This window comes from Calidris pugnax, unplaced genomic scaffold, assembly GCF_001431845.1.
Source record: "Calidris pugnax isolate Ruff unplaced genomic scaffold, ASM143184v1 scaffold1, whole genome shotgun sequence".
NCBI lineage: Eukaryota > Metazoa > Chordata > Aves > Charadriiformes > Scolopacidae > Calidris > Calidris pugnax.
Window position 1 is genome coordinate 51,126 of NW_015090800.1, and position 25,958 is coordinate 77,083.

The 25,958-nt window shown below is 39.0% G+C and overlaps 1 protein-coding gene across 2 annotated transcripts in view; it reads left to right on the forward strand.

The window, feature by feature from the left end:
* Positions 1 to 1,139: 1,139 nt before the first annotated feature.
* SLCO1A2 (solute carrier organic anion transporter family member 1A2) overlaps positions 1,140 to 25,958 on the forward strand; it is a 37,710-nt gene continuing 12,891 nt past the window's right edge. Inside the window, exons 1-8 of one of the 2 annotated variants that reach the window (XM_014937272.1) lie at positions 1,140 to 1,182; positions 8,420 to 8,529; positions 17,089 to 17,187; positions 18,329 to 18,470; positions 20,376 to 20,508; positions 21,394 to 21,500; positions 25,212 to 25,358; positions 25,663 to 25,761. In XM_014937272.1, the coding sequence (XP_014792758.1) occupies positions 8,488 to 8,529; positions 17,089 to 17,187; positions 18,329 to 18,470; positions 20,376 to 20,508; positions 21,394 to 21,500; positions 25,212 to 25,358; positions 25,663 to 25,761 (769 nt within the window). In that variant the 5' untranslated portion in view covers positions 1,140 to 1,182; positions 8,420 to 8,487. Of the gene's footprint in view, positions 1,183 to 8,419; positions 8,530 to 15,971; positions 16,082 to 17,088; positions 17,188 to 18,328; positions 18,471 to 20,375; positions 20,509 to 21,393; positions 21,501 to 25,211; positions 25,359 to 25,662; positions 25,762 to 25,958 lie in introns of those variants that run through there. The other variant, XM_014937273.1, reaches the window with a different exon arrangement.

Sequence of the window (25,958 nt, forward strand, 5' to 3'; positions counted from 1 at the left end):
GTTAAAATGCTGAGGTAATATTCCCTGTGGGTGTTTTCAAGGGCTAAATAAGGTAACAAAAGTTATAAAGAAAGCCAGAGTAAAGGAAACACCAGATGACCAGTAATTGAAATACAAGAAAACAGAGATCTTAGAAAAGATAGAATAGTTAAAGTTGTGGAGGGTTGTAGTTGAAGCATATAATGATCAAAACAGAAAAAAATGTTTGAAGGGATAAAAGCTGTATAAGGAATAAGAAAAGAATGAAAATTATTTTAATTGACAGGGTGATCATTCAGGGTAGCAAGGTAGAAATCATGTACAATTTTCAGTAAAGTATGAATATGAATGAAAATTCTGTCATTATTAATGTAAAATCTGATGTTTTGCTAACACTGTTAGATATTTAATGTCATGCATGAAAATTGTGTCAATTAATCTTTAAGAAGGCAAAGACTAGGATGAAAAAGTTAGGAAATGCCAGAACAAAGGCTGCATGTGCAAATTTGTTTCTCTTGTGTGCACTAGTGTACTCTAGTGCGTTCAGGGAAAAATATACAGCTTTCTAATAGAGTAAATCCAGTGTTAATAAGCTACCTGATTGCAGATTTCCAAGGATACAGAGTAGAATCATTCTTTCCCCCATTTCAGTGGGAATTAGGCACTTTTTTTTTTCTCCCTTTGTTTCATTAGTTGCCTTTAGGTGCTCGGATGCCTTTGGAAAACAGGACTTTCAATTATTTATGGAGGTGTAGATGCTGGCACAAAAGCTCAGGCAAAGTTTTCTGTGATAAGAAGTTATCATATGCATCTTCCATATCCCACAGGACATGAATTAATTCATAACTGCTTCAATGCCCAGTGCATTGCCTTAACTGGAAGCCTCCTTTGGTGTTTTAGTCTGTAACACCAGATTTTCACTGAAATGACTAAAGTTCCAGTGTTGGCTCTCTTCAGGAGTCTGTGCTACTTGGGTTGAATACAGAAGGAATATTTAGCTGGGATAGTAGCCTCTTAACCTGATAAAACAGCTAGTCTGCAAATAGGATTCTAGCAAGTGATGAAATGTCTGGGAGTTTTTTTGTTTGTTTTGTTTTTTAAAATGGGATGCTGCTCCCTGTGTCTAATGATATGATATGGTCATATATTTTTTTTCTCCCCAGGTTCCTGTCATCTGGGATGGACAGTCCCAGTGTAAGATAAGTAAGTATAGCGTTGTTTTGTCTCCACCATGACAATATGTTCTGTGCAACATCTGAAAGAAGTTTATCTCTCCAAAGAGTCTTCTGTTGTGATTTTCACTGTAGCATTTGACTACAATGAAATAAGATTCTGGTGTTATTTTCACTGTAGCAATTTCACTTGACTGAAATGAGGGCATGATCAGACCCATTTTACAGAGATAGAATTGTGCTAAAAAAGCAATTCTGAAAATAATCTGGTTGGTGATTGACACTAGCCAATATTCACTGCTTGAGTATTTAACTTGAAAATGCCTTGGTTCAATTCTTCCAGGCTGGGAAGAGATCCACATCCCACAGACGCTCAGTAGGGATGTGTATGCTCAGCTCTTGTGAAAAAGCAAACTCATGGTGTTTCAACTCCTGAAAAGCAATGGATAGATCAGATGCAGTTTGCATCTAAGGTTTTAAAAGACTGGACTGAATATTCAGGATGTTACGTTTTAAGGCAGCTAAGTGAACGGTTGTTGTGTCAAGCTTGTATCAGGCTAAGGGTTAACATAAGAAAAGTGAAACAAGCTTTTCAAAGAAACATTGGTCCCAAATCCTAATTCCAGCACTCCTGCAGGTGGCCTTGGGGACCCACTCTTTCTCTTCTTTGAGGGAAGAAGAGAAAGTCTGATCTTAAGTGCACTGCAGAAATGAAACTGGGCTCATGATGCCCCAGGACCATGGCCTGCCTCCTGGTCCATATAGCATTTTGGCAGAGTCAGCAAGAAGTTTATCCAGCTATTAGTCAGATGTAAAGTTAACAAAATTAATATATTACAGCTTCTGTTACAAGTTATCTTAAGCAGGAGTAGTGTTTTCCCACACAAACAAGAGTGGAATATGAAATTGTGGAATCTCTTTGACAACACAACGATCCATAACTCAAATTTCAAGAACCTGGCACAAAGTACTGTGCTATTAGTACCATTCAATGAAATGGTTAGTCGTATTTAGTGATTAGCTACTTTTATCACTGACAAAGTTCCTTAACCTTGATCTTAGAAAAAAAACCTTTATTACTGTACATAACAAATGCTATCAGCCTAAGAAAAAAATCAAGTATTCTCAGTGAAGAAACCCATGACCAGGTTCTATCCCGAATAGTTACATGGTGATTTTTCATACTTATACTGGCGCTTAAGTCTGTATGAAAAGATTTGTCTAAAGGTCAGGGGACACCAGAGCTGAATTTACAAAGAATCCAGAACACATGGTAGGCCAATGCCTTGGTTCCCCTTGTGGAAAGTACCTACAGAAATGTCTTGGGTTACAAGATGGTGAACAGACTCTGCGCGGTCACGTGCTTGAGCAGGCGAAACAGGGAACCAACCTCACCTCAAGTGTCTGTTGCTTTTACATACTGTGGAGTGGAATTTATCTGACTAAATGTGAGATTAATAGAGAGACCATTCTAGTGCCTGTTTCTAATCTGTAAGTCTCAAATAGCTCAGGCGATTTGTGCCTGTTTCTCCTTTTTGACTATAAAAACAGGCTTGGGTGACTTGCTCAGATAGAGATGTTTACACTGCAGGTGTCTAAATGAACGTGAAATGAATTCCATCAGGGGTGCTTTAGCTCTCTTACGTGCTCAGGGCCCAACATTTAAGGTTGTGTCCCTCTCTTTCTCATATTTACCTTCTTCTTAGGCTATTCTTGACACCCACTGGACAGCTGTTTCCCACTTTTAATGGCTGTTTTTCAATTTCTGAGTTCCACATTTGCTTAATAACATTAATAACACACATTAAGACTTTTGGTAATGAATGTCTCTTTCCCATTTGTGAGAGTGACAAAAAGCCATATTACCTGTTCATACACTTTATCAGATGCTTTTCTGCTGTGTAAGGTAGATGTCTCCAGTAAATTACATTGTTGCTCAGCTACCAGAAACTAGAAGTGTGTGAATAACTCAGGATTTAGTTTGCCTGTTGTATCAAAACAGAAAAGGAAAAGCTTTAGGCATTAACCTAAAATGAGCTTATTTCAATTTTTTGAATAAACCAGAAATCATAGCAACAGCAGTATTAATATGTATCAGTGTAAATTTTACCAGTAATGAAACAGAATGGTGCATGTGTCAGTGCTTGTAGCTGTTATATGAGTTGAGCACAATCTTTCATGTGATCTGACAAAATTACCTCATTTTTATAACAATTTTGTTAGCCTTTGATTCCTTTAAATAAGTTCGAATCAAGCTTTGAAACAAAAGTACTAAAAAAAGGTTTCAGTGATAGTATCAGCACCTCTGAAAAAAACTAAATGCCTTGTGTTCAAATGGCCAAATCTGAAATTGGAGGAGCAAATCTAGTGCCTAAACCTAGTTCTCTGCTATCATTTTAGATGTCCTAGGATATCCAGGGCTGACATTCGTGAACCTGGCTAACAGGACACTCGTAGCAACTGCAGACTAGGGGGAACATCAGAGGAAGTCTAAAATTACACTAGACACCTATGATTAGGAACCTGGATTGTTTCCTAAATTTTTACATTTGGATGCCAACATCTGAAAATTTTGGTTAAAATACTCTCTTCCCAGTATTCCTTGCTGGGTACCATGTTGATGAATACTACAATGTTTGTACTTTCAGGTGTGTGGAGTTGTACTGTTGTACTTAAGCAATGCGTATCTGCTTTGTTCAAATCTTGTTTTATAAAATATGCTTTTGCTAGCACAATTTTCATTGTTACTCCTACTTGGTGTGTGCCATTTCAGCACTGATGAAAACTCAAAGAGCTCTTCTTGTTGATCTTCTTGGGATCTTTTTGATCCCAAAGCGGATGTTAAACTTGTGAAAGAAATGTGGGAGAAACAGCAGAAGAGATAATAGGAGCAAAGGTAATAATCTCTTCCCAGTGGAAAAAACAGGTGATTCAGAAACAAAGGGTGGCCATCCATGGAATTGACTAGCAAATGGAAAGAACTAAATTGTATAATTATCAATATCTTAGTTCCAGCTTTTATGATGTATTATGTTGCTCAGCTCACACCATTGACAGAACAATGATGTAGCCTCAAAGGGCTATTGCTAATGATTGCTCCGAGAACGAGCTCAGCAGAGTTTGTGCTGAATCAATTCCTGCAGCTGGGAGCCTCCCAAGCAAGAGGAATAAACCTCATGGTTAGATCAGAAAAGTCAGGGTTGACAGCACAGCGATTGATGAGTTAGTTATAGTTCCTAATGCCCCTCCTACTTACAGTTTATAGAGTTTTATTTGCATGGTTTCTACTGGCTTGTAGTATCCAACAGTTTACTTTTGAATACAACACAGAAGGTTTGAATTCTTGATTTTCTTTGCCCCCGTCTCTTCTGAAACCTGCTTCCAGAAGTCTGTCTGCTTCTGAAACCAAAAGCAGAACTCTCCTTTGGTTATCAATGTCACTTACAAGGGCTCTAGACAGTGATAATTGTAAGTAGGTAATATGAAATAGTACTACTATTCTTCCTTTCTGGTAGTCTAAGCCATCCATTGCTTCCTGCTAAGATAATTATCTAAAGTCACTGTCTATGAGAATTAATTTGTAAAAATGTGTTCCTTTAAAATATTTTGCTTTAATGTATACATACCACTGCTACAATAGTATATAGAGTCCTATAATATGTGAACTCATATGTGTACTTTGAAGGAGAACAAATAATTTTGCTGACAAGAAGGCTATGGCACTTACTTGGAGTACTTCCTTACCAGGTCAGTGCATTGTAGATTCGCATCCTGGCTCACTGCATGGGTTTCTCCTTACGGAATAGACCAGAGAGACTATATTATCACAGGATCATAGAATGATATAATCATTAGAGTTGGAAGGGATCTTAAAGATCTAGTTCCAACCCCCCCTGACGTGGGCAGGGACACCTCCTACCAGAGCAGGTTGCTCAAAGCCCCATCTAACCTGATCTTGAACACTTCCAGGAATGGGGCATCTACAGCTTCTCTGGGCAACCTGTTCCAGTGTCTCACACCTTCACAGGAAATAATTTATTTCTGATATCTAGTCTAAATCTCCCCTCTTTCAGTTTAAAACTGTTACCCCTGGTCCTATCACTATGCTCCTTGATAGAGTCCCTCCCTGTCTTTCCTGTAGGCCCCCTTTAGATACTAGAAGAGTGCTATAAGGTCTCCCCAGAGGGACCTGCTGCTGAATGTGCAGAATGAGGTCTCTGTGAGTGCTCTTTTAAGGGTAAAAAGAGATTAAGTTATAGATATGTACAGAAGTGCTGTTTTCTGATTTACTAAGTGTAACTCTCCACCCCTCTTTCCCACCCCAGCATCTCATAAAGAGCACAGACATCTGTAGAAGATACAGGGAGACCAGGAACCACCTTCTGTGCTCCCAAGACTCAGTGGAGGTGAATCGCTAGTAAGTACAGAGCAAATGGAACCATTCACCAGTAAAATAAATAAATCTACACAGAATCCTGTCAGCCCTTCCTACCTGATTCAGTGCATAAGTTTTAACTAAGTTTTCTTTTAAACTGTCTCACTCCTTATAATCAGATTTCCCCCCCCTCCCTTCCCTGCCCCCACTGCAAACTGCAGCAAGAGAATGACAATCTGGCTTTGTCTTGAAACACTCTGAGTCTTTTAGATGATGCTGTCTTGACAGCTCTGCTATTAATAGTGGCATTTTCTCTGCTCTTTAGAAAGGAGAGTTGTGCTGAACTGAGAATCAGTCATGTTAGTAATAATTTTTCACTAAGGGCAAATGCAGTGTACTAGCTTACGTAGGAGGATTTACGTTTACAATACCACGAAACAGAAATTAACTTATTTATGGTATGTCAGCACACATGACAGCAAAATAAGATACCCCTTCTTTAGAAAGAAGTGCAGTAGGGCTGCATTTACTGTATGCTTGGATTATTGTATATGTGAGTGCAAGGCCTGACCTTTTCATTCTACCTGGAGCTGAGAAAAGATTTTGATAAGCACAGGGAACATGAATCAGTAGATGAAATTGTCTCTCTACTGTAAGAAGTGATTAAAAATTCATTTGGACTTCAGCATATGTATTTAGAAAAAATTAGTGGATTTTTGCTCTGTTATGGTAGTGTCTTTTACAGCAAATATTGCTGTTTCCATCCATTTAGCAGCCACTCCACTTTTGGCTCAGATAATCCTAAGAAAACATGAATGGTATGGAAAAGTCATTATTTAAATGTGAGCTCTCATAAGTACTTTAGGAGCTGCAAGTGACACAAGTGATTCAAAAGGTGACCTTTTTTGCAGTAAACTCTTATTGAACCAATTGCCAGTGGAAAATAGATGGCACTGTATTATTCAAGACAAAAATACGAGGCTCTGGAAACTTTCATTCATTAACATGTTAAAATAATTTCATATCAACACACATTCTGCCAATGAACGCTACAGTTTCAATGGGACAAAGCTGAAAAGTCATCTCATCGTAGTGTTTGATTCAGAAAAGAACCTCTTGCAGAGCAGCAGAAGCACATACTCCAGGACAAGCTTCTTTAAAATCTGCAGGTGTTGAGTATGTACTAAGTGTTTATTACAATGGGTATTTTAAGCTCTGCTTTTGGGCTTAGGTTCTTTTCTACTGCATAAACTATTGTCTAGATTGCTGGTCACCTTTTTTCTTTTTTTCTTGATTTACACGATAACTCCACATTTCCAGCTGGAGGGGTAGTCCTCTGGCTAGTGACTTTGATTCTAGGGACTGTAGGCTTGATTTTGTTACTCTTCCCAGAGGGCCTGTCCCCCTTCCTGATGCATTCTCACAGGTTTGTAAATGGCTAGTTTCAGTTTAGAGAATGATTTGCCACACTGTTCAAAATTATTGGCATTCTGTTGAAAAATGAAGAATGTTGGCAATGCCACATACAATTTCACACCAACATAACCTTTCATATAATTTAAGTCTATGAAGGGTTAAAAGAATCTTAAATTATTTTGTAAGCAGCTGTCATAAACAGTCATAGTCTTCTCCATGGTGTTATGGATCATTAAAGCCCATTGCTCTAGGATATATATCATCCCGTTGCCTTGTGTAATGCTTATAATAGTCTGTAGCAGTTTAATAAACAATTGTTAGAAGCACCATAAAAATTGTCACCAGAGAGGTAAGGTATTTTTTATTAAAAAGTCTTGAATGTACATTGTTATTTGAAGTCAGTTCTTTAATTTCTGTTGTCAAAAGAGGATTTATATTTCATGCAATTTAAAGCTTTCTCAGCAAGAATACCTGTTTTGGGGGACCCCATGAAAATTTCCCATCTTTTAAAAATGAGGTGTCTGTAGTTAGAAAGCCACGCTCACTGGCTGATGCATAGTGCCTGATTCCCAAAATTTTGCCCATGCTCCTGGAGCTTCCACTTGGATGTTTCACACCTTTTAGGATTGATCTGTCTTAGAAGAGGTCCCTATGTAAAGTGTGCCTAGAAAGGCCAGGAGTATCCCCTTTAAGCATTTTCTAGTAACCAGTACGTAGCCTGATGATATCTCTGCACACAAAGCACATTATCACACACCAAAAAACTTGGGGACTTGATGGATAGCGAAAGTGAAATGCTATCAGGTTACATAAACCACTGATTGATGAATCATAGTTAATGTCATTTTTTTAGAGGAAAAGACTCCAGAGAGACTTTGAAGCCTTTGAACTGCCAGTCAACCTACAGTACATTTGTTCCTTTAACTTTTCTTAAAGTATGTTCATGAGACAATGTGCCTTGTTAGTGGAAAGCTGACGACCTGAGCACACAACAAATCCCTTTATACTTTAAAAAGGAGGTACTGCCCAAAACCGTATCAGTAGTTTTTAAACTCTTTTTTTTTTTTCCACTTAGGTAATTTATTCTGAAAAGCTATTTTGACAACTGGAACACTTATGTTTTCTAACATTTAAAAATAGAAGTTTGTGTAACAGACTGTCTTCCAGCCTCGTGGCAAATTTTATGAAGACTAATGAATTTTATGTCTTCATAAAGTTTGCCACAAGGCTAGAAGACATGAACCTGTTTTGCTAAAACGGAAGAAAGAAGCAAAATCCCCAAATCCGTACAAGTGGAAATCAATGTGCTAAAATGCTTTCTTAAAAGAGAAACTGTTATGACAGTCTTGCTAGCTTAAATAGATAAATAGTTATGAAAACAGACAACAATTAATGTTTTGCACATAGTCAATATTACCTCCAATGTATGGATCTGAATGCTTGCTATAAATTACGATTAATTGTTCTTGTGTTTCAGGGCTAAAACTTGAGGCGATGAAGGGGGGTGCACAGAGTCGATGGCAGAGCTGAGGATGGAAGACAGATATGAATCTTCATCTAGTCTCTGCTGACATGTACTCTGTTGAGGTGAGAGGAAAGGAAATATTACTGGATAGCCAAACTAAATCTGAATTCAGGTGAATGACAAGAAGAAATGAGAAGAAGGTTTTGTGCCTCTCTCTGTTTCTGCATATACAGGGATAAGGACTACACCACTTTCTGTGCTAAAGGCAGATGGGTGCTTCCCTACCTGACTTGAGTAGCTCAAGCTCTTACCTATTAGTCTCTTCACTGGCCAGTAAAATGAGAACTTGTGACTCCCCACGATTTACCTCAGTCTAATATAAACATTGCCAGAAGAAATACATTTTTTGATTGAAGGAGGATCAGTTAAATTATTATGTCTTTCTGTATTTTGCATCCTTCCTCTCAGTCTTCTGAGTGAGTAGGTTCCCAAAACATCTTGAGAGGGGTTTTTTGCTTTGTGCAGATGTTGTGACCTCTATGAGCAGCTGAAAGAAGAGAAAATGTTGTAAAGGACCCTGTCCTGTGAGGTTTCCAGACAGTTTTGCTGGTCTGTTCAAAGGTTTAACTTTGCAGTGAAGTCTTTGGAGTGTATACCCAGACCAGGGCACAACCCTGAGAAGAAAATTCTGTGTTGCCTGTGTTAGAAATTCTCTCCTTTAGCCTCCATTTAACTGAGAGCTGCATGGCTATTCAACTATCACAGCTTTGGATGGCCACTGTCCCCATCACTACTAGTGAGGGGTAAAATTCCAAGATCCTTTGTGTTTCCTGCAGTGGAGAAGCAGATCTCAGGAGATACAACTGAAAAAACCCCATGGTTTCAGACATTGCTTGGATTGTGGTCCAGCTCTGAACTGATAGGGAAATGATAGTGAACCCAATCTATGTGACGACATCCTTATCTGGGTTGCCATGCCATGTCCTATGGGATATGCAACCCATGACTGCTGCTGTGGTCAGTTCTGTGGAGACATAGCTCAAATTTCCACCTTTTCCTGGATTATTTACGTTTGTGGTTGCTCACAACCGCAGTGCTGGGAAAGAGCTACTTAGTTCTCCATGTTTCCAAAGTCAGATATTGTATTTAGAGTGTATTTAGGCCTATTTTTGGTAGGTAACTCATGGTTATATATAATGTTTAGACTAGGACCAATAATTTTACATCAACTCTGCATTTTTTGTGGAGAACTTCTGCTGATTTCCTTAAGAACACCATTTATCCATTTGAATTTCCTGCTTGCATAAACAATGGTGAGGGGCTCCTTATCTTAGACTGGGAGCTGCTGGCTGGCAGACTTTTTTGTTTCTTGGCCAAGATGAGTAGATCTAGAATGACAAGTAGAGATAACCAGGACAGGTGTTATCTGACCTGATTTTTATCTGTCTAAAAGTTAGTTACCTAGAATATGCTAGCTCTCTAGACTTTCAAATAAAAGGGAAGAAAGAAGCACCTCCAGAGACCGTTTCCTCCCACTTATTTTAGACAGCTGTCTTAAGATGGGATAAATTACTCTCTGGAAATATCTGACTCTATCTAATGCCTATTGTGAGACTCTAGATGAGGATCTTCAACAAAACTACTTGCTAAGAATAGGATGTACCTGATTCTATACAAATACTTGACTCTCAAGGTATTTTCCTTATAATGAAGCATTAGAATGATTAGAGCACCCCCTCAAACAGAATCTGTCCAGACAGAAAAAAATACTTGTAGTCTCAGTTTTTCAAGTGGTGGACTGATAATGCAGGAAGCAGTGAACTTTGTGCAAATATAGCTTTTAGAAGGAATCCCATGAATGTGGGAACTCAATATGCTAAGACATCATAGACCCTCTCTAGTGCTGTATTATCTGTGAATTAATCACTACACAGAAAAATACTGGATTTCATACACACTGAATTTTACATAAATTTACTGAATGTTACTGAACTGTGCATTTGTGAACATATCATCATTTCAGATCTCTACTCCTGGGGTTTTTTTGGGTTTTTTTTGGGAAGTATTTCCTTTGTACATGTTGCTGATCACTGGCAAATGGCTGGCAGTGATTCCTTACCTTTGTTCAGTACACCACCACCGCCACTGCTGAAGGCTGTGTGCTGAAACAAAAGCAGGTTATACAGGTCACAATCTGCACACTAGGTGCTTCCCAGTGTCACCTAACCCCATTCAAACACTGAAAATTCACAGAAGTCCCAGGTATGTGCCTTATGGGTGTATTCCTTCAGGCACTTTTTTATGCACACAGACCGTGCAAGTAGGCTACAATTACCTCCTTTAAGATTGAGAATGCTCGCTTACCCCAAAAATGTTCCCCCAACATCCTTTAGCTTCCAAAAAGCCTGAAAAAAAGCTCTGTCAGTCAAGTAAGAATTAAAATACATCTATTTTCAGTCTAATATTTTTTCCTGGGAAAGCACTGTTTTCATAGGAATGATTTCTTTCATTATTCCTGTAAGAGAATGAAAATGAATAATTCCTTCCTCCGGGACTGTGGAACCAAATGTATGTATACTAACCTATGTTCATTTGTAAGCAGAAGTCTCTATGACACGTTCTGTATGAAGCTAAGACTGATATAATTCCAATAGTACTTCCTTTCTCATCGTGCTACAGAAAAATAGAACACCAGAGAGAAGGTGTGAACGTAGACAATCCTTGGGAAAACTCTTGTTAGTGTGTGTATGTTTTTCTGTGTCTGTGTGAGCCTGTGTCCAAAGGAACACGCCCTTGAAACATCTCTCTCTTCATTTTGATCTTAAAGATGAACCAAGTTTATACTTATGCACATCAGTAAGTGAAATTCTTTTGTCTTCTCTGAATGTTCAGCACGTAAGTGCCTACTTTAAAGCATTTTGCGAATATGCTAATATGAATTAGCCAAAATCGAGTGCTATGTATAAGAGTAAATATTTTATAATGGGCAGTTCCAAATCTTTGGAAAAAGGCATTTAAACCTCAAAAGTCAGCTGAGATAAGCTGATACATGCAGTAATTAAAGCCATCATCCTGAAGAGGTACTTCAGCTTTTAAAAAGATAATACTTTTTTTTTCTTCTTCGCATTTATTATTTTTTCTTTTCAAGAGGAAAGAGGGCACTTATTTGTTTACCATTTCCAAAATGCACAATACTGATAATGAACTCTAGGGGAAATTTTAAAAGGAAAGTTCTCTAATGTGGAGCTAGAAAATCATATGATAGTAGACACAAAATATAAATCACTTAAACTGCCATCGGGTTATTTTTTTTTCTGACAGGGAGATAAGTATTTAAAACAAAATGTTAAGTGCATGCCATAAGGAGGTGTTTATTTGACTGGAATTTTTGCTTTCCATTTCTTGTAATTCCTTTGCTGGATCTGAATCTTCAACCTTACTCACCCTGAGCAGAAATTATTTTTTATCAAAATAATCCTACTTAGACTGTAAAATTACTGTCCTGTATGTGATATTAGTATGACTTTCTCTCTCATGAAAGTTTACTTAATGGTTATTTATTTAATAATTATTTAAAACTCCGGACAATGGCTTTTATTTCACTGGTTTGCTTATTTCCTGTAGATACTGAAAATACCTCACGCATTTCAGAAACTCACTTTTAAATATTTATGATGGATAAGGAGATTTGAAAATAGAGATCTCTGTAGATAAAGTCATTTTCACATATTGGAAGCATGTTAACAGATATTAACTTGAGAAATTTTCTAGTGTGTGAGAACTGAGAAAACATGGTCTCAGAAATTTACAATTAGGAACTTTTATTCTAAGAAATAACAGGGAAAGATGCCTTACCTCATGCTCCGGTGCAGCACTGAGCAGGCCAGGTTCCTCAGCCAGCAGTGGGCTGTAAGACATCAGCAGGGGCCCTACAAAAATTTTTTAGTACAGCGGCAAGTTTTTGAGAGAAAAACATACTGCGTAATACAAAATCCAAGTATCTTGCTGGTGTGTTATTTCCCCCTCCCAGCAGCGTAACCACATATCGGGTATGTGTCAGTCCGGGGAGGTTTTTCAGGAAGGCTGGATGCTCCCTCAGAAAGCTGAGAAACACTGCCCTGGAAGCTGTGCTCAAAGCCAGGCTTTCATTAATCCAAATCCCACCTTCACCACACTTTTAGACCTTGCCTTTAGGCTTTTCATGTCCCTTAGGAGTTATTTCTGTGAGGGAGACAAACACAGGTGTCAAGAGACTTATGGGCACAGATGAAACTTGCTTCAGCACCGGTTCTTGAAGGTGTATCTGCTGATTCTTAGATCTGAATGCCTACCATTTGATCAAAGTCACATTATGTCTTCTTGTCACATTAGCTAGAACTATTTATGCTTGGTCAAACTACTCTCTGATTTTGTAATGTCCAGTAATCAGTAACTAGTAGCCTGTAGGACAACCACAAGGGCTGTGTGTCTAATGGTGGCTTTTTTATCTGGCACTTTTGCATGGTGAATTGTCATCATTCAACAAAAGTCTCAAAGGAGAGGGTGCTCCTAGTGAATGTCACAGGGCCAAATGATTAGGATCTTTGCCCCCTTCTGGAATTAACAACTCCCCAGTTATAAAGTAAGTGATTAAACATGGATACCTCAAAAACAGATCCAAAAAGGCTGTTATGGTGAGGAGAAACACTGAAGACCAGCAACTGGGAATGCTGAGAAGAGCAATATTGTGACTCTCTGCTTCAGAGGCTGAGGTCATTTTCTCCACTTTTGGTTCAGACCCAATAGTTCTGCCCTACAGCTGAGCCTCCAAGTGTTTTATACCAGCTGGGAAGGGCTACGCTTTCTTCCAGATCATTCCAAGACAGCAAGAAGAGTCCAACGATTATGCCTGCACTGCTTTCCACCCACTAACTCAGGGCTTAAACACCCACCCAAGACCTGAGAAACACAAACTCATTCCCCTCTTCCAGTTTGACCTTGTGTCACCCTTCCCTAGGACACCGCCTGGTCTGTACATCTACACAGTTTTGTGCACTCTTAATGTCAGCACTTCATGCTCAGCGGTCTGACAGCTGTAGCTCTTGGCTTAATTTTTTTCTAATGAAGTATTCAGGCTGCATTCAGCACAAATTCTTGGGTTAATTTTTAACTATTTAGAATAAAAGTCAAAGTTTAAGCGTACAATATCAGTCATCGCTTCTGAAAACCTTTTAAAAACTGTAAGTACCTAATTGTTTTGCCATGAGAATATTTTCCTTTGTCTCACTCTACCATTAGGGTAATTGCATTTGAGTAACAGTTTGAACTGTGCCTAGTTAAACAAGATTTTAAAATGCTTTTTTGCAACTGGAAAAATAAATTGGTTAAAAATTCTGATGCTATGATTGCCCTCTGATTGGTTACCTCCTGTGATTTTTAATCCTGTTTGTAAACAAAACAGGGACTTATCATTTTATCCATGTGAAGAAGCTGAGCCAAATGGAAGATGCATTGAAAATAGGATGTCCCCCAGGGACTCAGGCAAGGCAACTTACAGAATATTGTTTCATAGATGCTTAAATCCAGATATTTTTGTGCTTTTGTTCTCCTTTTTATTGGTTAGCTAAGGTGAAGTGTGGTTTAAAACTATATCCTCCCTTCTCATGCTCTTGGCTCCACTTTCCTACCCTTTTGCTTGTGTGGATCTGACACTTGTTGAACCATTCTGCGGAACAAATTGGCTCACTACCTGGAAAGCAATCTTTTTGCTGCATTAAATTTCTGACTGTTTAGTGAGTTAAAGAGGTTTCCAGAAGAGTGTGGAGAGCCCTAGAGTGGAAGCAAGATAAGCAACAGGAATGCACAACAGCGAGTAGGAAGATGGGAGAAGGGAGTAGGAACAGTATTGGTTCATCTTTAGGCACAGACAGGGTAGACTGAGTTCTAACCTGGATTTAAAATGTGGTGTAAATGCACCTGAGTTGAGTTATGCACCAACATCTCTCTGATAATCTAGGCTGTCGGTCTTTGCTGGCATCAGTTCCATTTCACCCAGTGTGACCACAAAAATATTTTAAAGCTGAGGAAAACAACCTCGGGAGCATAGCTGGAAATAATAGTTCTGTCTATTTTGTTATTCAATTAATACTCTTACTAGTCTTCCCAGTAAAAAATGGATTGAAATGCATGTTTTCCACACATTTAAAGATTTGCAGGAATAATAAGTAGAGGCAAACGTTGCCTTTTTGTCATCTGTAATTGTATGTGGGGCAGTCTGATGTTTCTGATGCCCCAAGAGAAACTTGGGCAGGGGTTTCTGGCTGGTTTCTTTTAGTACCAGAAGGGAAAAACCTGTAATTAGGCAGATGATGTTCCCTGTGTATGTTAGTGTGCTGGGTTGACCTTGGCTTGATGCCAGGTGTTCACCAAGCTGCTCTATCACTCTCCTTCCCAGCAGGACAGAGTGGTGAAAATAAGTTCAAAAAAGCCATGTGGGTCAAGATAGAGGTAGTTTAATAAAGCTGAAGCAAAAGCCCTGTGTGGAAGCCAAGGAAAACAAAAGCAGGTGATGTCCATCCACTTTCTGGGAAGTAGCGTTTCAGTACATGCAGCAGTGTCTCCAGAAGATAAACATCGTAGTAACAAATGCCCGACCCCTTCTCCTTTCTCTTAGCTTTTATTGCTGAGCAGACATCATATGGTATGGAATATCCCTTTGGTCACTTTAGGTCAGCTGTCCTGGCTGTGTCCCATCCCAAGATCTTGCTCACCCCCAGCCTGCTGGTGGTGGTGGTGGGGGATGTTGGAGAGACATACTTGATGCTGTGTGAGCTCTGCTCAGCCGTAGCCAAAACACTGGTTTGTTATCAAGACCTTTCTAGCTACTAATACAAAGCACAGCACTATGTGCTTGGGGATAATTAACTCCATCTCAGCCAGAACCAATGCAGTAAATGAAATGAAGGGACTGACGCAGTAAGAGGCAGAATCCTACTTCCAAGTCCTAGGAGCAGAAGAGGACAACTTCTAGAAGCAGAAGAGGATAGACACAGGGGACCACAATCTTTGTTCTGTTGCTCACCTTCTGGCTTCACAGCTGTGCTACGGTCTGCATGAAGTAGTATTAATGTAAGGCATAAAAGATCCCCTGGATATAAACATCTATGTCTAATTGCAAAGACAATGCAAAGCTGTATAAGCACAGTTTAGTACTGGTGATTGGACACAGTTTGTGTAAGCATCTTTAAGCAAAGCAGAAATGCAAATTATTTATATATCATAATTAATTGCCCAATTTGCTGACCACCTGCACTTAATTGTAAGGTAAATTTCCAGGAATGCTATAATAATGTGTTACACTTTTAGAGACTAAAAATGAGGAGGAAATTGTAGAAGGAGTTAATGCATATGAATTTGCCAGGGATCGAGTTAGTTAAGAAATACATTTAAGAGGATTAACATTGTTGTAGAAATTAGTGTTTGAAGAGATTGACTGGGGGGGTGGGGGTGGTGTCGGGTTGAAGAATGTGGAAGGCAATTGAGTCCTATTGGTGGCTTGTCAAAGACAGCTTGTTTCCCAGCCATGGTTTCATGAAGTGGAAAACATAGAGAAGAGCAGGTGCCTCAAGATCAACCTTGAAAAGTGCATCCAGGACAAAAAAGAGGAAATTAACCCATATCCATCCTAATTGTAAGGTAGGGCTCTGACTTGCACTGGTTTTCTGCAGCTTACCTCATCAGGCAGCAGGGAATTGTATTGAATAACTTTGTTAAATCAAGCCTTTGTGGCAGTCCTTGGAGATAAACCTTTAACCTGGTGTTCTCCATGTTTAAGTCATCATGCCAACCCTCAGATGTGTAGGGACTTTTACAGGTAAGTGTATTTCAAGTCCCTGGAATATATTGCTCCTTCTTTCAACACATTTTTGGGAAATGTGTAAGATGTGTAAGCAAGCAGGTGGCTTAGCACTACCACAAGCTTTATCAAGTCGAGATGGGGACGACTAAAAGCAGGCAGACAAATAAAGAGGGGTGTTTTGACAAATCTTGTGAGGGGGAAGCAGAACGGAGTCTGGTTTGTTTCCATTTAGAATTTAAGTTAGTCTGGTGGTTTGGGTTATATTTTTTTCTCCTTCTAATTTTAATGCCAAGAGATTAGTCAGTTTCTATTAAAATTAACAAATTTACACTGATACCAGTGGAAGAGGGGAGGACTCAAGAGAAAATGCAGAGCAGAACTAAATGTCCTTTCTAAGGCTAACAAGGACAGGCATAGTAAATAAAGACCATGGAGACAGGTATACGTCAGTCAAACATACAAGTCTTCATAGTCCTGTCTATCACAGTGTTCAGTATCAAATGTTTGTGAAGAGGGCTGAAAAGCTGTATTACAGACAAACTGGTTTGCCCTCAGAAAGTCTCTCTTCTCTGTTCTTTGCTTTCTGGTTGCATGCTGCTTTCAGTCAGTCTGATGAGAAATACCTACTGTTACATTTTTGACATTCACATGTCAAATTTTCTTGATTAGAATAAAGTGTATAGGCTTGTAATCCAGTTTTGTTGAAATCCAGTTTGCAATTATTTAAGGAAGACACTCAAGAATCAAATATCTTAGGAGAAATCAGATTTTTTACAAACATGGGACAAAAATGTTTCTTTTTTTCTTTTGTCCTTTTCAATACTGTAATGGGATCACTACACAGACTCAGAAACAGACATTGGGATCCATTAAAAAAGGCAACATGAAGGAAGCTGAGAAGCCACGTGCAGAGGAAAAATTCTGCTGCATTTCCAAGCTGAAGGTACAGAAATATTTTAGCAATTTTGTATGAACCACAACTGTAAATGCTTGCACTGATAGTGGCTTGGTAGAAGTTACAATCTAAACTAAATGAATGAATAAGCTCTGTTTCTCTCCTTATCCTTAATGGCTTACCTGAAGTCAAGCAAGTTTGTAAGAAATCATGTTAGTTTTTATGTTCCCGGACTTTACACTCTGGGATGTGTTAGAGGTATGGTTGGTTGCTTCTTTGAAGTTCCACCTCTGAATTTGTGTAATCCCCCTAGTCTGACATGTTTACCATTCCTTTTCAAACCTGTGAAATGAGCCTTACCAATTGTGACATTGCAGTAAAAATTGGTCGATGCATCCTAGACTATTCAAGTTGTCAAGAAGCTCTATACAAGGTTGTAAAATAGCATGTTTTTAACAGTAATTCAAAGCCCAAATACATTACTTATGCTTTTTAGCCATTGCAGCAGATATATTTAAAAATACTATTGATTTTATTTAATAAATGCTGTTTATTAAGAATGCTAAAGTTAAACGGATTTGCATAGTGCTACATCTATTCATATTTATTTTTTTACTCTCAAATGCCACTCTATTCTTGTACGAAGGATACCCATTTACTACTTTTATTTGAAATTACTTATTCTGGGCTCATGATCTCTACTGAGGTGGGAGAGCAGATACTCTATCAAGTAATTTGATCAAAGTTCTGCCAGTAACTTACCATTCAGGTGAGCAAAGGGCGTGAAGGTCTTTGCACCCTGGTCTGTCTGCAGACGTCATGAAGTCCTCCAGATGGCAATCGTGCAGCAGACACACGGTGGGAGAGGTTGTGCTGTGCCCATCTTTGCTGGGGAAATGGGGTTTAAGGTTCCTGAAACCTCGGTCAATGTCTCGGTCTCGGTCAATGGGAGCAGGTGAAGAACAAAATCTTTCTTCATTTTTATTTTTTTTTTGTGGTTTAGTGAAGCCATAACTCTTTGGACAAGGATAGATGATGGGATTTGAACTTGTATTTATGCACATATGAGTAGATCAGGACCGTTCACTTGTTTTATCTGGAAGCACATCTTTGATGGGAAAAATATCCATGGAATATTCCTAAATATATAACTTTGAATTCTTTATGCATTCTCCTCTTTCCTTCCTAGGTGTTTCTGCTGGCACTATCACTTGCATGTGTTGGTAAAACGATGTCTGGTGCTTACATGAACAGCATGTACACACAGATAGAGAAACAATTTAATATTCCGGCTTCCTTAGTGGGGATCATTAATGGAAGTTTTGAAATTGGTAATCACTCATTTTAATATTTTTTATTCTTTTAAAATACAGTATGTTGGCTGAGCATGTATTAGTGACTCTCATGTTCACATCAATCTGTCAATCACTGTATGTGATAGTAGTGATGAACTGTATCCCACCATTGCAGCTGCTACTTACTTATTTACTGTCTTGGAAACTAACAGGACAACTAAAATGAGGAAGTTCAGGATTAAAAGCTGGTTCAGCTAGTTTATGCACTATTGTACAATATGATAGACCAACTAACAAAATACTTTCTGAGCTTTATATTGAATCTTTCAGAACAAAACAGATTTTATAAACTTTGTTTGAATTTGTGGTCATATTTAGCATTTTACAGTGACCTCAAAGGTGGTTGGAGTGGATTGTCTCTTTATTCAAACTCACTAATATTTCTAGATTTTGTACCTGTACAACTGTAAAGAAAGTTTCCAGTTCTACTTTTAGTGATCCTTACCTTGTGTGTCAGTGAGTTTTATTGCCCAGTGAGAAGTTTATGCCTTGCTGTTGCCAAAAAAGCCAAACAAAAGGCTTGATAGCTTCAAACCCTTCTATGTAGCGATCCTCAGAGGATGTGTATTATACCCTGGATCTTTATTATCCCTGGATCACCTGAGGAAATGGCCTGCACAGGCTCATATATATGATAAGGAAGGGAGACAAGGTTCCTTTTCTTCCTTTCCCTGGTCTCCTATATCTGCATGGGCAAGAAGAAGAAACTGCTGGCAACACCATCCTGCTGTCTGCAAAGTAGTCTGACGGGGCAGCTCAAGGTTATGCTAGAGAAGGAACACCCAGAATATATTCTTGCTTTTGATAAGGAGGAGGAGACTCTAAGAAATATGAAATTTCCAAGATTAATGAAGTGGTATGTAAAAGGCTTAGTATTTTAAATAAATTATCCTCTCATATACACTTTTCTATAACAAGTTTTGGTATTCTTATCTCCAAGAATGTAAAATAACTGTGAATAATTGTATTAATATTTGAAATGATCAAGAGTCGGCGTTATGTGCTAGACATAAGTAACTTATTAGGGCTGTGTAAATGTACATCTTTAAGTGTCATTCAAGCCACTGGTTCAGTACAGTTTACCTAACAATCACACATGAAAAAAAGATGCTATCTTCTTTCAGAGCATGATGCTCATCACTCAGAGATATGGTTTTGTTCTTTTGACAAAGAGATCACAAAATTAGTATGTGTATGATTGCTAAATTGTTATTTTTATGGGGACTGATTCATAACATGAAGCTTGATTCTTTTCTTAGTTGCATAGCAATAAACGAAAAGTAGAGAAAATCAACTGATTCTGAAGTGAAAGTGGATGAGAAGAGAATGAAGATTTTTAGCACATTTGTATTTTTAAATGGTACTAGGTGCAAAAGTCTGCATTTTTTTATTCCTCTCAAACTTTTACTGAAATAAATATTAATTTATTATTCCTTTCTTCTCTGTATGTCATCTTATGCTTATTATTTTCAGCACAAAAATACTTGCGTGTATAATTCTGTATTTTCCCAGAGATTGCAAAATAGAGTATCCTAGGAAAGTAACTTCCTAAACCAGCCATTACTCTGCAGCCCATTGCAGTGGGAAATTTCTTCTCTACATAGGTGCAGTCAAAAATCTCTTTCACCATGATCTCTTTTCCATTCTGCCTTCTATTCACACGTTCTCTTCACGTGGTGTAACTCTCCCAGAAAAAGATCACAGATGGGGGGAATGACTGCACCATTTAGGCAGTTCCTGTCTAGTTACAGTTTTGTACAAGACAGGAGAAGTACCAGATGTTGAGCTAACAGATGTTGAGGTATATTCAAATCTGTGTTGCACTTCATCTCTTTTAAAGGACACCTTGATTTGTAAATATGAACAAGGTTCTTTTTGCAGGCAACTTGCTGCTGATGGCATTTGTGAGTTACTTTGGAGCAAAGCTTCACAGACCCAAAATAATTGCTTTGGGCTGCACAGTTCTGTCATTTGGATGCCTTTTGATATCACTTCCTCATTTCCTATTTGGAAGGTGAGTATTTTCCTTAGCTCACAGCAGTTTCTGTGACCCTTACCTGCCTAAATCCATAACTTCTCCCCCTGAAATAGTTTTGCTTATTGAGAGAGACATTACTGAGCATGGCTAAGGTATGATAATTGTAGAGAAGCTTCTTTTGTTTCGTTTCTGAGATGACTTCAAAAGTCACTCATCACTTCCTGAGGAGAGTCACCCCTGTGCTGGGTGCGTTGCCTTGCCTTCCTCCTTGTGCTAACTCTTGTGTGGACTTTCTGAAGAAACTATGTGACTTTGAGACTGTCATGTTACTCTACTAGCTCTTATCTGCTTGGATGGGCAATACAAGATGATGTTCAAAGATGTCTTTGGTCTGGAGCCTGGATGACAGATCATACCCAATCACTGCGTTGGCAAGGCCTTTACAGATCATAATGATTTTTTAACCACTTTTTCACTATTTTTTTGCTTGTCATAACAAAATAATCATTTAAGCTTGTCTATAGTTTAAACAGTGACATATCTTTTGAGAAAAGATTATCTTATCTTGTTGTACCCAATGTGGTATGGCTCTAACAGCCTTGGTGGCACCACCTGCTTGGGGTGTAAATTGGAGGGATTTCATTAGGGTGTTTCATCAACCTCTCCTGAAGCATCTGTTGCAATATTATGTTAGAGGGTAGATAACAGTATGGCTAAAACACTGGGTTGGTTCCCTGCTACAGTTGCTGTGTTCCTAGCCTGGTTTGTTACTGTGGCTCTGTTAACTTTGGATGGGGACTTCCTTTGACCTATAGCTACACACTCTTCTTATAGGTAACTTCATTACTGAAGTACAAATTTATGAGGCAGTTCTGATATATTTCTTCTTAACCTATGCATGCTTTCCTTTGAATCAAATAGGTATCGTATTGAAAGCAGTATTTCACCACATGAGAATTTTTCAGTCATGCCTCTCTGCCTTGTTAATCAAAGCTTGTTCTCTTTACCTACAGAGGAACCATCAACAGGTATGACTTTTCCTATGTCTTCTAATACTTCTTCTTTAGTTTTTACAGTGTTCAAGTAAATATTGTTTTATTTTTATTAGCAATTATTCCAGGCTTCTGCTTTTGATCAGTACTTTTTGCAGGCATAAAAACTAGAGGTCAGGAAATTTCCTTGCCTTTTTGCTTCTTTAGTCTGTGACTTCAGGGCTGTAGCTTTTTTTCATGCAGTTTTCCCAATATCCAAGTAACTTGTTTAACATTGCTGTTAGTCCACTTTGGGGAAATAGAGCACCAGGTTGTTCTCACAAATGTTCCTCTTTTTGACTTGAAATACTATGATGCTGTGCGGGGGTGGGAAACATCTTTGGACAATGAGTAAAACTCATGAGGATGCTTTTTCGTTGTGCCATACAAGAAATAAAAGAATGAGAAACAGAGCAAAAAAGTGGATTCCACTTCCTTTTAGAGAAGAGAGAAAAGAGTTTAATCTAGGCTGAAACTTATCTAGGAGACTTGAAAATTTTATGTGCACTAGCAATATGCATGTAAAGTAACTTCTATGAAATAAGAAGGTTCAGGGGCAACTATTAAATGATAACACACGAAATCCTCACATTGAGGTCGGGATTAATGTCCTGAGTGTTGAGCTACCTCAAAGGGAAGCATTTAGTCTGAACCATCTCTTTAGGCTCCCTTGATAGTTGGCCAAAAGAGACTACAGAGCTTTTGCAGCGTGTCACTGGCTGTAAAGACATTCATGCTCTTTACTTTAGGGTGGGTCAGATTACCTCCTGGGTGCAGCTACTGTTGGAAAGTTAGGTGGTTGGTGGATGGCAAAAGTTAGGTGAGATGAATCCCACAGTCCATTGTTATATCTTGTGATGGTATTCATCAGTGCGTGCTAAAGCTGAATCACACTGTTGTAATATTGTATGTACGCAGTGACATTTGTACTGTAGTTTTCTGTGTTTCCATTTAGAAACTTGGCTTCCAAGCTTTCTAAACTGCATGTCACTTCAGACATTAATTTCTCCATCTTCATAATGAAAAATGGAGAAGAGGGGGGGACAGGCAGTCGGGGGGCGGGGAGGAGGAGGTGACCCCCCAGGGGAGGAGAGCAGTTGGGGGCTCCCAGGGTGCGCTCGGCGGCGAGTGGCGATATCGTCATTGCGGTTGTATATCCCTCTGTTCTTGCTGTTGTTATTTCTTGCTCCCTTTCCTGTTCTGTTAAAATTGCCTTTGTCTCAACCCATGAGTTTTTTGCCTTTTTATTTCGATTTTCCCTCCCGGCCATGTGGCCGTGTGGGCTCTGTTCTGCGTGAGCAGCTGCACATCATAGTCCTTTGTTGCCTGATTTTCCCTCCCGGCCATGTGGCTGTGGGGGCTCTGTTCTGCGCGAGCAGCTGCACATCATAGTCCTTTGTTGCCGTCTGAGGCCAAACCACGACAATTGGTAAAACATTTTCTTCTAAATGAGATAGCCATTCGATGTACACACTAGAACCCATAGCTCCTGAAGTCTTTGACTGAACTTGGGCAAGGTGATTCCCTATGAGTTTATGGAGAAGCGAAACCGTGATGTTCATACATATGAGTCCATCTCCTGCGTGATGCAGAAGCTGGTTTGAATTTGACCACATCTGTGTGTGGATTGCTTCACCCATGTTTGCTGACAGCAATCTGACAATGATACAGGAGATCCACACTTGATCTCTGAACACTAATGCTTTCATTTACAATGTCATCAGTTGCAACTAACAAAGATGTTTTTTCATTTGTTACCAAATTGGCACTGGGAAGTCTCAGCATGACAAAGTGGGCCACAGAGAACAGTGGAATCGGAAGCAGACTGTATGGGATGAAGAAATCCAAGGTCAGGGAGAGAAAGAAAGTACTAAACATCATAATAGTTCTTGATATAACTGTCCTGATGTGGGACAAACACGACTGTGCTTCAGGAAAGTATTCTTCTGCTGAGTTATTTTGGAGGACGGGGTGAATAAATGAGAACTTGATCCTCAGATAGATTCAGGAGGCTGGCCAGATACATTCTTATGGATCTTGATTTTGATAGAAAGTTTTATTAAGGTCACAGTGAGTCAGAGACTTCCTCAGTGCAGTGCCCAGATGGGCAGATTTTGGGCTATGTTCCAGTGGGTGCCTGCTTAGAGAAACACTAACCTTCTGAGCTGCAGAGGTATGATGGAGGTAGAAGACCTTTCTGTAATGTTTGGTGACGTGCGCCAGTTATGATAGACTTTGTATATTATTTGCCATGTGGATTTCTTCACCCATGTTTGCTGACAGCGATACAGGAGATCCACACTTGATCTCTGAACACTAATGCTTTCATTTACAATGTCATCAGTTGCAACTAACAAAGATGTTTTTTCATTTGTTACCAAATTGGCACTGGGAAGTCTCAGCATGACAAAGTGGGCCACAGAGAACAGTGGAATCGGAAGCAGACTGTATGGGATGAAGAAATCCAAGGTCAGGGAGAGAAAGAAAGTACTAAACATCATAATAGTTCTTGATATAACTGTCCTGATGTGGGACAAACACGACTGTGCTGCAGCAAAGTATTCTTCTGCTAAGTTATTTTGGAGGACAGGGTGAATAAATGAGAATTTGATCCTCAGATAGATTCAGGAGGCTGGCCAGATACATTCTTATGGATCTTGATTTTGATAGAGAGTTTTATTAAGGTCACAGTGAGCCAGAGACTTCCTCAGTGCAGTGCCCAGATGGGCAGATTTTGGGCTATGTTCCAGTGGGTGCCTGCTTAGAGAAACACTAACCTTCTGAGCTGCAGAGGTATGATGGAGGTAGAAGACCTTTCTGTAATGTTTGGTGACGTGTGCCAGTTATGATAGACTTTGTATATTATTTGCCAAATCAGAATTTGCATTGTCCTCAAGATGTCCCAAATCTGAAATTCAATACCTGAACAGATAGCATCAGGACAGGTGAAATTTCTGGATGGGGAGGTCATTGATACACAAGGCAAAAGTCTGTAGTGCCAGAAAAGAGCTTTGAGGTAAGGATCTAAACTGGGGTTTCCAGGTGGTGAGGACTGTTGTACGGTTGAAGTTACCAGCAAAGAACCAATGGTTTAGACACAGACAAATGTACTCTCCATGTGCTTTTCTGGGGGCTTATGAACATTACTGAACCAGAAGCTAGCAGTCTGAATCAAGGCAAAGAAGCTGGAAAGCTGAGAAATCTCATTCCATGCAAAGGTACAACATCACCACATCTGTGCTGGCATGGCTTTCTTAGAAGCAAATGGTGGCACCTCACTGTGAAATCAGGAACTCTTCTGGTTTATTTCAGACAATGTTCTTATAAACAAAAGGCAATGTATGGGCTTTATGCAGCAATTACCTGAATCATTGCAAAAGATTCCTGAATTTCAGAGAGATGGTCATACTGTTCTTGCTAGCCCACTCTTCCAGATTGTCCAGGTCTCTCTGTAAGATAGCTCTCCCTCCTGATTTGTCCACCTTACCACCTAGTTCGGTGTCAGCAGCAAACTTAGTGAGGCCACTTTTAATCCCATCATCCAGACTATTTATGAAGATGTTGAATAGTATGGGGACCAGTACTGGTCCCTGGGGGACCGCACTTGTGACCCACCAAAGTTTAAGCAGTTAGTCAATTCTTTGTGTCTAGAATTTAATTGATATTTAGAATTAAAACATTAATTCTGGCTTCTTATTTTATTCACAGAGTGTGAAAAAGAGCCTGGGTCCTTGCTGTGGATATTTGTGATGGTTGGAAACATAGTACGAGGAATGGGTGAAACTCCCATCATGCCTTTAGGCATCTCATATTTGGAAGATTTTGCCAAAGCAGAGAATTCACCTTTCTACCTGGGTAAATCTGTCCTATTGTGATAACGCCCCTCCCCCCAAAAACCACACACATAAACAAAAGCAAAAGAGCGAGATCTTATGAATCCCTTTGGTCCAATAAAGGAAGGGAGAAGACAGACATTACTGCCTTATCAAAATAATACTATAGAACTTGTAATTTAACTAAAGATAAACTTTTTGAAATGAGGCCATTTTTAGGTGCAAATGTCTGTTTAGTAGAGCTGTCCTAAACATATACAACAATTCCAAGAAAATAATTACATCCGTGTTCTAATTTTGCATGTTTTCTCCTTTTCATACTTTAGGATGTCTACATACAGCAACTGTAATTGGCCCCTTCCTTGGTTTCTTGTTGGCATCATTCTGTGCGGAAGTGTTTGTTGATCTGGGATCAGTAGATGCAGGTAATGGATGAATATATAAAATCTTACATATAAATCAGTAGGCATGATGTTGTATTTATCAGCACTAAAAGATGTTTCTTTGCTGATAGGAGGTGTCTTAATTTTATCCGAGTTTGCTGGTGTTACTTTTAGAATGGAAAATCTGTGTATAATTCAATTCAATAAAAGGCTTGAATTCTCACATGCAAAAATGAATC